At 41.3% G+C, this 14,256-nt stretch overlaps 1 protein-coding gene across 1 annotated transcript in view; it reads right to left on the bottom strand.

Annotated features, from left to right (window-relative positions):
* The window catches only part of clstn2a (calsyntenin 2a), a 132,201-nt gene that overhangs the window by 58,436 nt on the left and 59,509 nt on the right, over positions 1-14,256 (bottom strand). The window contains exon 4 of the mRNA XM_076293209.1: positions 10,976-11,125. Within this exon, the coding sequence (XP_076149324.1) occupies positions 10,976-11,125 (150 nt within the window). The remainder of the gene's footprint in view (positions 1-10,975; positions 11,126-14,256) is intronic.

Raw genomic sequence — 14,256 nt, 5'->3', positions numbered from 1 at the left:
CTGAACACCTTATTCAATTTTTATTGGCTCCGACACTAGATTAAAAGCAAGAACCACAGAGCTCACATGAGGCGAGTTTGGTGACGTAGGGTGGGGGTATGGGAATATGGGAGTACCTCACTGACAGTGGCAGTCTCTGGCAGGTGGCTGCACACCAGGTGTGCTTTGTTGTCCCTGTTTGTTTCTAAAAAATGAGCCCTGTTAACAATGGGCTCGACTTGGTTACCTTTAAGAGTGCTCGCAAAGTCAGACAGCCTGAGATAAGCAACACGCCTGTGGCCGAGATGCCAGTCGAAGGCGGTCGGAGGGTGTAAAAACCCAGGCCAAGATGGCAGCATAGGGAGCTGGTAGAGACATCCAGGTTTCAGGGACACAAGCATAGACAGGCCTTCTTTGTGTGACTGTCGGTTTTCACATCAGAAAGTCCACCCTTTGTGGCCTTTATATATTTGACCCACGTAGACCCACATGCTGGACATTAGTATGTTGCCACTACCATTACGTCAGTGTAATGGTTGCAATTGCACTGGGAACAAAATATTGAGTGGATCCTGTGTGTTTTTTCTAGAGTGAAATCGTTCATGTGGTATATTTATCTACATGGTGCAGCTGAGAATGAGCAATGTTGCAAGGTGCTTTACAGAGTGTGAGGCCTGGAGCCCCCAGAGCAGGCCTGCAATTAGTGATCTTAAGAGAATCTCAGCCTAAAGACATGCTGTTTCATCAGGCACGGCACAATACTCCTGGAGAGACTATAGAGGAAGGTGCCAGTGGTCTAACAAGAGCAGGTAAGACCATGCCCTTTGATAAAAGCACTGCACTGTGCACAAAAGATGTGAGGGCTTTTGCCCTATGAAGCTAAACGCGTTCCTTTGATAGATCAGCAGTGTAAGTGTTGCTGTGCCAATCCCAATGCTTCATTTTCCTTCCAAGTGACTCCAGACCATTGCCCCTGAATAATACATTGCACATTCCTATTCACTATTCTTTTACAGAAACCTCCTCTCCTCTCATAACCACTTCTTTAGTAATCATTATACCATAACTGTGAGAGAAGGTTAGGATGGTTTAAATAGAATAAAAATGGCATATTTTCTCAATAGTGTTTTTATGTCTCATCAGTTGTAGATAAGGGCCTTTGTAGATAAGGGCCTGACCTCTGTCTATGCCAGCTTTTAATTAGGTAACATCTACAAATTAGCGCTAACGCTAAATGCTATCAGTAATCACTATGTGCCGCGTTAGCCAAAGTGTTAGTGTGCCAGTTGCACCTACAGTATGAGCCAGTGAGAGTGAGTGCTCTAACTCTAACTCTAACTGACTCACACAACTCGTTAAAGCCCTATTTGTCTGCACCTTGCTAGGGGCTTGCTTTTGTTCTAAGGGTGAAGACTACAGTAGATATATGCTCTGCAAAAAAAATGGTCTTGTTTATTTTCTTCCAACAATAGTTTAATTTCTACAAACAGTAACAAACACCAACATTTAACTGAGCATTTGTCAAATAGATTCAACTGAAGATTTGCCAAGACAGGTTTAGGCCTATACCATCTTTTCTCGCCTGTTTACCTTTAAACTCTCCCATTTAATTCACTTAAAGTCTGATTAATTTGCTGCCTAGTCTCTTTAGCTTAGTAACACTAAGAAACCTTATTGAATAAGGTCACAAAATCAAGGCAAACTTAAAAATCTTATAAATGCAACACAAGTACTAGCTAGCTGACTTAACTTACCCCAGCCTTGGTGGCTCATCTCACCCCACAACCACCATTTTGAAAAATAAATGCTTCTCACACAAGCTAACATTCATGATTTTATTTAGCCCTCACATCATCGCTTAAAAGGGCACCAATTGAGGTGTAATGCATTTGAATGTTGTTCTATTAACGTTTTCTCTAAATCACATATATTTTTTACCACATTTGCCATGTGCTGCATCTTTCCACGTATTGTAAAAAAATATTCCCTATTCCTTAAAATGCTGTCACATGATTATCTTACACCTATACTCAACTTACCTCGTTCTCCTATGTGATAAGAAAAATCAGCCCAATTGAACTCTCAGGAAAAAGAGTTCAAAAATGACATTGGAAAAGAAAAGAGACCAAGAGTAAAGTACATGTTCAATAACCCTGCATTTTCAGTAAGTAATGATGCCTCCTGCACCTGGTCAGCTTTAAGATATAACTACTCAGGGTAATGATACATTCACTAACCTTTTCACTGATTACCAGCAATTGGCTGAAGCAATTTAACATGGTTTGCAATTTGACTTCAGGTTTCAAATAAAATCATTATATTACAAACTATCAACACCAATTTCAATGTGGTCTTCAGGGTTGATGTACAGTAGTGTGGAGCTTGGAACATAAGGAATAATAAGAAGCAGTCATACTGCATTTGAATAGTACTGTAGCATGGGGTTTAACTGCCACATTTTGTACAAAAAGCAATTTTCCAAAGCTATCAAGAGTGATTACTTTTCGTTCAACTTCAGAAAGTTTTAGAATGAAGCAGTTGTGATACTGTTGGATGTTTGAGAGAAGTTCTGTGTAACATGCCCTTGATTGTGCGATCAGTGGGAACCTGCAGGGCTTTGAACCAGAATGTTTTGCCAATTGGTTCGTTCTGAACAGAAACAGTATTTTAACGTTTCCAGTTTTGGTTCCCACCCTAAAATTGACGTTCCCAAACCGGTTAGAACAAAAAATATTGTTCCTGAACCGGTTATGTCAGCTGTCTGACAAAAATATATGTATGCTTTCAAACTGGCTATTAATAGTCACAAAAAAACTCTATCCTACAGCAAACATAATAAGACACTAGGCCTCTGCTTTATACAAGCTGCACCAGTGTCTTTAGCCTTTACTGTAGCTTGCCTGCTAGTGGCAAGCTCTGTCTGTCTGCACTCTCCATGCATTCATTGAATGACAGGAGGTGACCCTCACCATTTCATTGAAGACACAAACCTTCCCAGGAACAAAAAAAGAACCGGTATTAACCGGTTACCACTATTTTAAAAAAAATCATTTCGGTTCCGGAACATGAAAAAATAATAAAACTTCTGGTTTCGTTTTTGTTCCTAGCAAAATGGCAAAAGTTTCTGGTTTTCGTTTTCATTCCATGAACCGGTTCAAAGCCTTGGGAACCTGAGAACAGGTGTTATGCTCAGGTACTGCCAGGTGGTGCGATGCTATTACTAAACTTAGAGACACAGTAACATTCACATGTTTGACGTGGATGTTAAAAAGCAATTGCACAACAGAAGCAAGAGTCAACTTGCTTCTGATTTATAAATCTATTATTATTAACAGCAGAGACAGCTGTTTGGAAGAGGGGCTAAGAGCTGCATTTCATGTCTATTTGAGCAGTCATGGTACATGAGGCAGAACAGGTATTTATAAGTATAGGTATTTATACCCAAGTGAATGTTGCTGTTATAAAGCTGGTGGTGCGTTTGCTAGTTCAGGAGTATACTGAAAGCATTTAGTGCTGATTAAAGGAATTTGCATGACATATTGGCTGTGGCATCCGTGTGGATTAGTGTTTTGTTAGAAACAACGCCTTCCTGAAACTGTCCAACTAACAAACTATTTGAAGTTGAGTCCGAGACCACTGATGGTGTTTTTCTGGTGTTCTCTGTGTCTGAGTGCCAGCACGCCAAGTCAGGCTTTTGTGTGTGCACTTCCCTAATTGCTTACCAAAAAAAAAAAAAAAATGTCTCATGTATATTAAAAATATATTTAATGTTTCACTCTTCTTTAAACAACATGAAGGGAATCCCATAATATATGTTTTGCAATTTTAAATATGCTTTCGGGGGTACAGATAGTGAAATGGTTACCTCGTGATTTCTCATGAATGTGGCGGAAATGTCTCTGGAATGTTTTTGTTTTCTGCAGCACTTGAAGGACTTTTCAACACAACAAATATATTACTACAGATAGGGCAACCTGGCGAGACTTGGAGGAAAAGTAGGTGAGACAAAACAACAACGCAACTAGTGTGATATGCATGGTTTCACTAACACACTCTCTCCCCTGAGAACATCCTTTGGAAAAAAAGGAGAGAAAATAGGGAAGGAAAGAGAACAGAGGAAGAGTATTTAATTTACATGTGTGTTGAGGCCAAACCAGCTTAAAAGTGAAACTCTTAGCAAAGCCCCTAAGAACTGACAGATCATGTGCTGCTGTTCACTCAATAGAAAATCTAAACAAACATGTGTACAGCGGTTTAGTCTGTCTTGTTTTGAGGATGTTTACTCTGGTCTGGGCTTATATTCGACTAAAAAGGCATAAATGGTTGGTGAGTTTGATCTCCATATCTGATATTTTGGTCTGACATATCAGATATTATGTTTAAAAATCTATTTAAAATGTCAAATTAAAGAAACGAGACATGTTTTAAGGCTGATCAAAATGTCATGGCTCCCTTGTCTGTCTGTTTAAAAGCTGTTTTGACAGCACTTAGGTTACATACTTGACCTGAGTATACCAGAGGATGATGTAATGACTAGTTGAGCAGTCATTTCTTTAATTGACCCAATTAAGCCTTAGACTTCCAAGCCACCTCAAAAGCTTTCAGCATGTCTTTGTTAGTGAATGCACCACATTAAATGTACTGTAATTAATTGTGCTCTTCCCTGCCTTTTTGTCAATCGCGAATAGGAAAAACGCTGTTCCATTAAAACTGCCATTGGTGATAAATGACCTTACTAAATACACACATCAGATGCTGGAGCTGAGTGCTCCAAAGAAATGATGGCGAGGAAGAAAACAACATTAGTTTATGAAACACTCTGAAAAGCCTGTCCTCTTCAGTGTCAAGCAGTGATGGGCAAATGAAGCTTTGGTGAACCACTAAACCACAGCAGTGTGAAGCTAGCAACACTAATGAAAAAATCCAATATGGTTGCCACATGTAGATTTTTCAACATAAAAGTCCTTACCCAAACCAGTATATGTAACCAAAAATATTGGTTTGCTAAGGACTTTTATGTTGAAAAATGTATGTGTGGCGGCCATCTTTTTGCTTTCAGCTAGTGTCGCTAGGTTCACACTGCTGTGGTTCAGTGGTTCACCAAAGCTTCATTTGCCCATCACTAGTGTCAAGTATGGGTGGCAGATCAGATGTGTAGGTTCCGTAAGTGACGGAACTAGGTTGTCAGGGGGCTGGCAGCCAATGAACTGTAGTCACACTGTCCTGGCTGTGAATGGCCTTTGAAAGGCAAAGGGGGAAGAGCTCCTGTCCTGGTGTTTGTGTCTGATGGGTACAGAAAGCTCTTCAGACTCCTGCAACGCTCTCCCCATGCTCTCCTCCGCTCACTCTAACCTTGTGAGGCCCGTGTCACTCTACTGAGGAGGCACACACTGAATGGGGGGGGGGGGGGTGTCACGGCCAGGCTCTCAGAGACGGATAAAGAGATCATGCCTGACAGATGGAGTCTGACCACAGAAAAAGAAAGAAAGAGAGAGAGAGAGATGGAGAGAGTGAATGAATGAAAGACAAAGAAGGAGGTGGCGAGACAGCTCAGAAGATTACACGCTTGAGGACCGGGGGGGAAGTGTTGGGAGGATGGGTGCCCTGTGCCTCATCATATCCCCCCCCCCCCCCCCTCCATCCCCCAGCATCTCTCCCAGCTGTGGCTGCCATGGCTGTCACTCAGCTCATATTTACAGCCCCTTTCATATTCATTCAGTCACCTTGCTGACGAGCAGCGGAGCTGGGGCCACACGATTTGTGCTCATTCTCCCGTGCCTCTCTGCCTGTCAGTGCCTGTCAACGGCCACGAATGAGACACCGCACATCTCATCGCATCACTTCCATGTACTCTCTCACTCTTCCACACACTCTCATGCACTCTCTCCATCTCTCGAACTCTCTGTCTCTCTTTCTCTCTATCTATCGCACTCTCTCTATTCCCCTGTCTTACCTCTCTCTTCCCCCCCCTCTCTCTGTCTATCTATCCCCTCTCTCTACCTACCTGTCTCACATACATTCTCTCTTACAGAAAAAGAGGGCCAGGATGAATAGAGGTGTCCACTGGCAATCAGACAGCAGATGCTGGGCCTATATTCCACACACTGTCACAGAATAAATGAACTCTGATATTGTGCAGGTGGCAGGAAAATTGCAGCCCAGCAAATAGGATGGCTTTGATCACTGAACTTCAGTACGCAGTACACAACACAACACAACCACTGCCGTGCGACACCTCAGTATTGCTTGCCACTGCAGTATTACAGGGTCCAGAGGTAATATAGTTGAAGGTGGCATTTCAGTTTGTTGTAGAAGAGCCTGCCCTTTAGCTGCAGGCCATAGTGTCTCCTCCGCAGTGAAAAGGCTACACTCCATTTCGCACGACAGAAAGCATTGCTGCCTGCCAACACCTTTCACTGCCGCACTCTACAAATGGACTTGCCATGGTAGTTGGGTGGACCAGAAATAGGTGAAATCAATGCAGAGCAAAAACCTCCCTCCCATCACCACCCAGGTGGAGTGTCATGGTTGAGTCTGTGTCTAAAGCTAGGCCATCCTGTTAGACGTGAGATATGGGCCTCAACGCCTATGATCCTCACCTTCCATTTGTTTTAATTTCATGCACAGTGCAGCGTAGTGCCAAACAATTTCTCTCTATTGCACAATGTAAATTAGTCAGGTTAAAAATGTATTACACAGGCTAGTGATGGTGTATTCTGGCAAGATATGCTCAAAAGCTGGAGTCTGCCTTTTACTGGAACGAACTTGGTTTAATATAATATTTCTTAGAATAGTTCAACCGAAAATTTCAATGGGAAAGTTCTCACATCCCATAAGTAGGTCTACAATAGTTCACATTTTATATATTGCCATTTTAAACATTGTTTTAGATGCAGTCACATCTTTACATAACCTTTTAAATAATCCATTGAATTAACGTAATTGTAATGTAGATATCGGTTGAGCATGAATAAAAATAAATTGGGGATGAGATTTATTTCCCTTACAGTTTTATGTAATTCATTCATGTCCTGATGTAAAACACAACTTGACCAAATAATTCCAATGAAATAATTCAAATCAACTTGAGCCATGTACTGGGAAAATGCATTTAGATGTTGCAATGAAAGCTGCAGTGTGATTGCTAATAGGACACAAATGTAAAAGGCATTGCTTCTTGAGATGGCACTTTCTGAATAGGTTGTGCCACAGTATTTAAAACCATTTATTCTTGTATGTGACAACTGATATATTGTGCATTCTCAATACCTAACACATTTGTGGTGGGAACAAAGCATGGCTCATCTCAAAGCACAAGACAATATACATTCCAGCTCCAAAATGAATGTTTGTAACACCAAAAGCTGCTGAATTACCTCAGTGCTCTTACTGACAGGAACACAAGGACGTGGTGGCAGCAGGTTTTCCAGGGACCACATGTGATCATTCGCCTTGCTAATTGAAACGTTATTTAGGTGCTTGATTTTCATCTTATATTATATATATTCTTTTGGATAAATGTATTGCTGCGTCAAAATATGTTAGTTCAATGTAATAACATTGTGTTTTGAAGAGAAACATGAGTTTGTGTAATTCCATTTTTTGTGGTTCAGTAGCATTGACACCCCCTCTTTCCATTTTTTCAGTACTTCTATGGTAATATTTACTTTTCAATAGATCAAAATGATTGTTCTGACATATGTTCCAGTCTAGAATATGATTTCTACAAGCAACATACAGCTGAGATTATAATAGTCAATGTTGAAAAGGTCAAATTGACTATTTCAATCAATGATCTGTGACCATGACCCCCCTTGAGTGATACTCAGACGCTCTTTGACGTCAGACAGATGGCAACGACTGCTTCAGTCATTTATCAAACTTTTCATTTTACTGTAGTGTGTTAATAAGTCAGTATCTTGTGTCTTTCTCAACAGCCTCTTTATAGGCAACGCTCATGCCTTCTGTCCACGCTACCACAGACAAGGTTGCTATGGAGTCTCTCGGGAGTCGACAGGAATCCTGTGACTCACACTTAACGACAAAAGACTCAAGGACGAGGACGAGCAAGAGGATGAGCTCTAGAATAAAACAGCAAAGACCAAATGACTAACTTTGCCTCCTCAAGCATACATAGCACCTTAGCAGCAAACTAGAACTCAAACAAGCGAAGATGTCAAACTGATAAATATACAGGAGACCATAATGTTGAAACCCTAACAAACTAATAAACAATAGTAACCTGAGGATGAGAGATGATTCCGAAACCAAAGGATTAATTTATTGCAGTGTTATTTCCCTGACCTTGATCAGTGCTGCTGAGATTATTATATTCATCTGGGTCTATTCATCTAGTTTCCTGGCAGTGATGGCCTGTGTGTGTCTGAAAACCTTGCACTGTGTCACCGCTACGCATCTCAATTATTTTATTGCTGACAGGTAGACTAGTACCTCCTCAACAATAATATGACCATGTCAAAATCATGTCATGGTAGATACAAAATGCTGTAATAGAAGCCATTGTCCAGTGATAAAACATGGTCCATTTACCACCTATCTATAACTATGGCTATGCAATTGCATGTGACATAAGCTGCTGGCCTGTCATGATGACCAATGACAAGACATTGGAATCTGCTGTAACATCTTTCTGTCATTGTAATGTCAGTCAAAGTAACAAGTATCTTGTTAGGAACACAATATAGCGTAAATTAACACGGTATTTTTTGACAACAACACCTGGCCCTGTGATATTTAATAATAGCTTTATTTTATGATGATTTTCACTTTTTTGACTCGGTAGTGCACCTAATAATGATCCTATGCTTTTAATGCACCATTACACTTTATGCAATGTTATTAACACAGTAATTACACTCTAATAAGGATTAAATAAACTATAGTTTGGTAAATCATGATAATGTTTGTGTTGTCATTTTGTAATAGTACACAAGTCTCTACTGCACTTGAAATAGCCTCAGTAGTATTGCCAGCATCAGGGTTTTTAATGTTCACATTGTTTTTCATTGAACTGCACTGCATTGCACAGCTGTGTTATCAGCACCAACCTTAATAAGAATTCATTTTATGAGAAAATTAATTTGAGGTGGATAGAAAGGCATCGCAGATGACCTTTAGCTTTCATTAAAAGTGATGTTCTCAGTAGAGGTGCACAGTGACATCATTATCTGTATCTGTATGTATCTGTTTCATTGTTATTCTGTTTTAGTTTTTCTACCGACAGTGTTCATTGACCTTGAGAAACAGAGATCTATGTGAACAATTGGCAGAATTTTCCATTACCAAGGGTCAATGGAAAAAAACTGTTTGGGTAGGAAAACAACATAAAAAGTAAAATAGCTACATAAAATCAAAACATTGTTGCACATTGGAATTTGCACATAAAATCAAAACAATGGAAGTTGCACATAAAATCAGAACATTGTTGCACATTGGAAATTGGAAAAAACTCTTTTTTTCTAAATCTCTTTCTTTCTTTCTTTCTTTCTTTCATATAAAGGTACACTATGCAGGTTTAGGTATTGTAGAGTCATCATATATTTACATTTTACTCTGCTTTTGTAAAGAGCAAACTTCTGTGAATTGTCCCCCCTGTACACAATGAAAATGTTTGTACTGTAGCTATGCTGGGTGAACAATTCGCCTATTACAAGTTTGTTTACCATCAAATTGGCTTTGTAAAGGTTATATTAAGGTAAAAATATTGCATAGTGTACCTTTAAAGACCCTTCAGACTTATTTTTGAACCTTCCTTTGGTAAACAAAATGAATATTAAACTGAAAGAGCGCTTAATGCATGGGTAAAAAAGACAGCAATCCCTTTTCAAGTAACTTAAGTAAGCTAATCCAATTTGTGAGATCAAAGTCCGATGCATCAAACCAGCATTTTGTCTTGTGACCATCCATGACTTGATTTGAGGAAAACAGTGGTTGATATGCCGTTGATCATTAATCTAACTTAATTTGCAAATAATAACTTGTATATTTAGCCAAAGTTGGTATCTGTTTATGTCCCATTATACAGGCTTTTTTGAATAACCAATTCAAATTCGGGTGCATCCCCAGTTCTCAAGCATCCTGTTTTTTTTCCAAAAGGAAATACGTGTAGATATTAATGGTCTGTCCTCACAGACAGAGAAGTAAGATAAAGTAGAATATCTGCAGAGTGAATTACACTGGATGACATGAAATGATCGGTTTATTTATGTATATTTCATACAGTTTCAACTAATGTGCAGTGTCACCTCTACATGAGAAACCAAACAGATCTTTGATCTTTGATCTGGTTACAAGCCTGCTTCACAGCACTCAGACCACTTGACTCAAATATACTGGGGAATGATATCATAACTACCATAGCAAGACAACTCAATGCTACTAGATGAGCGGCTAGTTCTTCATCGATCACTCTTAATTGATGCCTTTTGATCCATGGTTAAAATATGTTCTCGTTGGAGCACATGCACTTCATCCCAAGCAAAATATGACCAGACTCCCTCTCTCTCCCCCTTCATCCTAAAGACTTTCCTTGGAAGTAGACACAACATCAAAGTTGGGATCTGAGCATTCACACAACATTGCATCTATCTTGCTGGTGTTGCTAGGCAGCGGGTGTGATGGTGGTGGTGTGTGTGTGTGTGTGGGGGGGTGGGGTGTTGGGCAAGTGGTCTGCTGAATGCTAAGATGAAAAAAAGAGAGATGAAAAAAGGAAAGGAGGCTTGAGAGGACCCCTTGGAGAGGAGACAGTTCCCAGATATCAATCTCTCTGTTTAAGATCGCTAAAGGTGTCTGCCACAGAAGACAAATGAACTGACTACAGGATCACAGACACAACCAGTTAGTGCTCTCGCTTCCCACAGTGACCTGCCGTAGCCGTGGACGCTGCTATGCAGAGCCAATAGAATCAGATCTATAATTAGGGAGGCATGATGGTAGTTATGTGGCTACTGTGGCTACAGATAGCGGCGCGACTGACCTTGCCACCCGGGCTTGCAGACAGGCTTGACCTCAATGTGCACTGCCACGCTCTCTGTCGCCCTCTTCTGGCCGCAGTCGAAGGCAGTTACCATGATCTTGTAGTGCTGCTGGTTGTCGTAGCTTAGCCTCTCTGTGTTACGGATGTTACCTGAGGGGCAAGAGAGAGGGAGAGAGGAAGGAAAACACAATAAAGTTGAAAAACACTACAGAAAATCAGCAAAGAAAACGTTTGGTCTATACATTGAAATAATGGCTTGTGTGTCATTCTCATTACTTACAGCGTCAAAGTAACGTTTATGCACCAACATACTTACCTGGCACTTACAGCAAGTATGTGGCTAATCTAATTTGTGAGATCAAAGTTCGACTTTATCTTTTTGTGATTCTTTATGTGACAAATAAATCTCTGTGAAATCTCTCTGAATCTGAATGTGTTGTACATGTTCACAGCATGTTTGCACTTGACCTTGACAGAGTCTCAAAATAGACTGGCAGCGCTTCTGATTTGCAGATCGCCAGAAACCAAAGAAACCACATTGTGTCCTAAAAAAACCATCTCGTGCACTCCCATGACAACTAAAAGCTTTTCAAATGTATCCTTGTTTTTTTTTATGACTTTCCACTTTGTGAGTGGGTTTTTGGTTTGACTTTGATGCAGAGACACAAATTGCTGCATAGCAGGATACGACTCCAGAACCCTGTCACCGAGGCCGGCAAGGCGCGGGGCTGCCGTGGCGACGTGCGCGATCACCTGACGCTCTTGCACGTCGGCTGCTGGCCTGTGGTTATTTTTACCCACTGGCTGCATTTCAATGAGTTTCCCCCCCTCCGATGCAGTCAAGGAGACCGGAATGAGAAATAGAGGTCAGGCTCACTGTGTTACGGAAAGAAAACACACACACACACACGCGCGCACACACACACACACACACACACACACACACACACACACACACACACACACACACACACACACACACACACACACACACAACCTGGACTTCTCACATTCATGGGAGGGAGATGGTGCTAAAGCTCCCTTCTGCTACTTTAACTCCCACTCAACACACACACACACACACACACCAAAAACACCACAGTCATGGGGAATTTCACTTGATTCAACTGTCAGTATGCATAAAGGTACAACTGGCGTGTGTCGTTGTTAAGGTTGATTATGTGCAACTGCTGTCATGTACAGTGAGCAGTTACCAGCGTCTCGTTAGACATGACAGGCCCAATTGAGACGGATGGGAAAGCCTCACTGTGTGCTAAACAAGCTTGGGGAGTAGCTCTGGTGCCATTGGTATGATCATCAGAACCTCTGTACAACATTAGTTCTGATCAGCGCTAAAACCAGGCCAAAGCCAAACATCTTCTCATTTGCATGGGTTTATTTATTTATAGACTTTTCTAGCCTTTATTAATAGACTAGACAGGATATGATCGCGAGAGAGATGGAGAGTGCAATCCGGAAATGACCTCAGGCCAGAATTGAACCTGGGGCCTCATGGGCACTGGACACGTATGTGGTATGGGATGTTGCCCCTTACACCACAGCTTTCCCCTTCATGGATTTGAATTTGTCTGTGTAACACAAGAAAAGTAAGATTTTATGGTGTGTCTTTATCAGTCGAGCTCTTTTTCAATATAGTGCAGGCGAATGGCGGAAAGTCCTCACTGACCACTGGCACTCAGCCAGACAACCATCGCTCTGCACCAAATGATGATTGGATATGCCGTAGCAGAGAATATTATGACTGTCTTTTATTGCCTACTCATCATTTTGTTTTGTTATTTCCAAGAAACACAGAGAGAAACAGAGTGTGTTCTTCTTTGTATGCTGTGGATCTGACTGATGGCCATGGTGACTGACTGACTTATGTGTGGTCATCACAATCACTCACACTGGTAATTGAAATCAGCTCCAGTTCCTGCTATATGCCCCCAAATGGATATTGTACTACACCGTGTTGTATGGCTCCTGTTTGAAAGGTGATAGCTTTAAAGCATACAATGTAGAAGATATCAATAAACCATCCACCTATCTTCCGGTCGTATTGTCGGACTGGATGTGTCATAAGAGTTATATTTTTTCAAACATATCCTGATCTCAAACAGATACAAGTTTCTTCACACAGGAAATGAATGACCTGCAGTCGTCAGACTGAACACGCTAATGAGATGGTGGCATGGCAACCACATCTCATATGGATGACAAATGACATGGGGGTTAAGTACATAATAGCATAATAGTTTGATTTTTCCAGGTGAACCCTCTCTTTAGAATGATAATTTTAGGTGAACAATCCCTTTAAAATGATCATTTTAGGTGAACCCTCCATTTAAAATGATAATTTTAGGTGAACTCTCCCTTTTAAGAGATACAGAAAAAAAGTGCTGAAACAGAGTGGTGCAGGACACAGGCCATGCAGAGGCAGTGCAGCACGCTTCTGATCAGAAAGGAACCCATGTGTGTGAGTGTGTGCTTATGACAGCCATTATGGCACATTTACAGAGGTTAATGCACTGGAAATGGAGCGCTGTAACGTGAAGGGCTAGCCAACTGTCTCCAACGATCTCCATTAGCCCTGCTCAGGATGGTATGGGTCAGTTCCTCTGTGTGTGTGTGTGTGTGTGTGTGTGTGTGTGTGTGTGTGTGTGTGTGTGTGGGGCGTATGTGCATTAGGATAATGCTACACACACACACACACACACACACACACACACACACACACTGGACACAGGACACAGCAGTGTTCCATCACCTTTCTTACCCCCTATTTCCTTGTCCTTTTCGGTATTACTCAGTAGAAGATGTTTCACTCCTGGTGCTCGAGACCCAGATCTCTCTACTTTTGCCCGGATCTCTCTAGCACACATCCTTATGCCCATACTGTACCTAAACAAACTTACCTTCCCTACATTACCTACTCAGAGATCACCACGCCTTGCTGCAGTCTCACAGTCAGTCTGTATATCGGAGCAACTCTGCAGGCCACCACGCGTGTCTCTTTGTACTAACTGTGTCTCTGCTCTTTATATTCTGTGTTCTTCTTGAATGTCACCAATAACAATTTAAAAAAAGATCACTCCATAGGATTTACTCAAGCCCTAGCAGGAAATGTACGTGTGAAGATTTACTGCATCTATTTGATGGGTGCCTGTGGCAGGCAGCGCTGGAGAAGAGGTGCATGCTGGGATGGGGTGGGGTGTGAATTGGTGCTAGAGATATGCACCTTCAGGATTTATCAGCCAGAGGCCTGTCGTCACACTCCC

Source organism: Alosa pseudoharengus, unplaced genomic scaffold (genome assembly GCF_046254945.1).
Source record: "Alosa pseudoharengus isolate Yale_2024_CS ecotype anadromous, Long Island Sound unplaced genomic scaffold, YU_APseudo_1.1 YU_APseudo_1.1_scf_2, whole genome shotgun sequence".
Taxonomy (NCBI): Eukaryota; Metazoa; Chordata; class Actinopteri; order Clupeiformes; family Clupeidae; genus Alosa; species Alosa pseudoharengus.
Note: the sequence above shows the minus strand (reverse complement) of the source record. Positions and strands in the feature narration are given on the sequence as shown.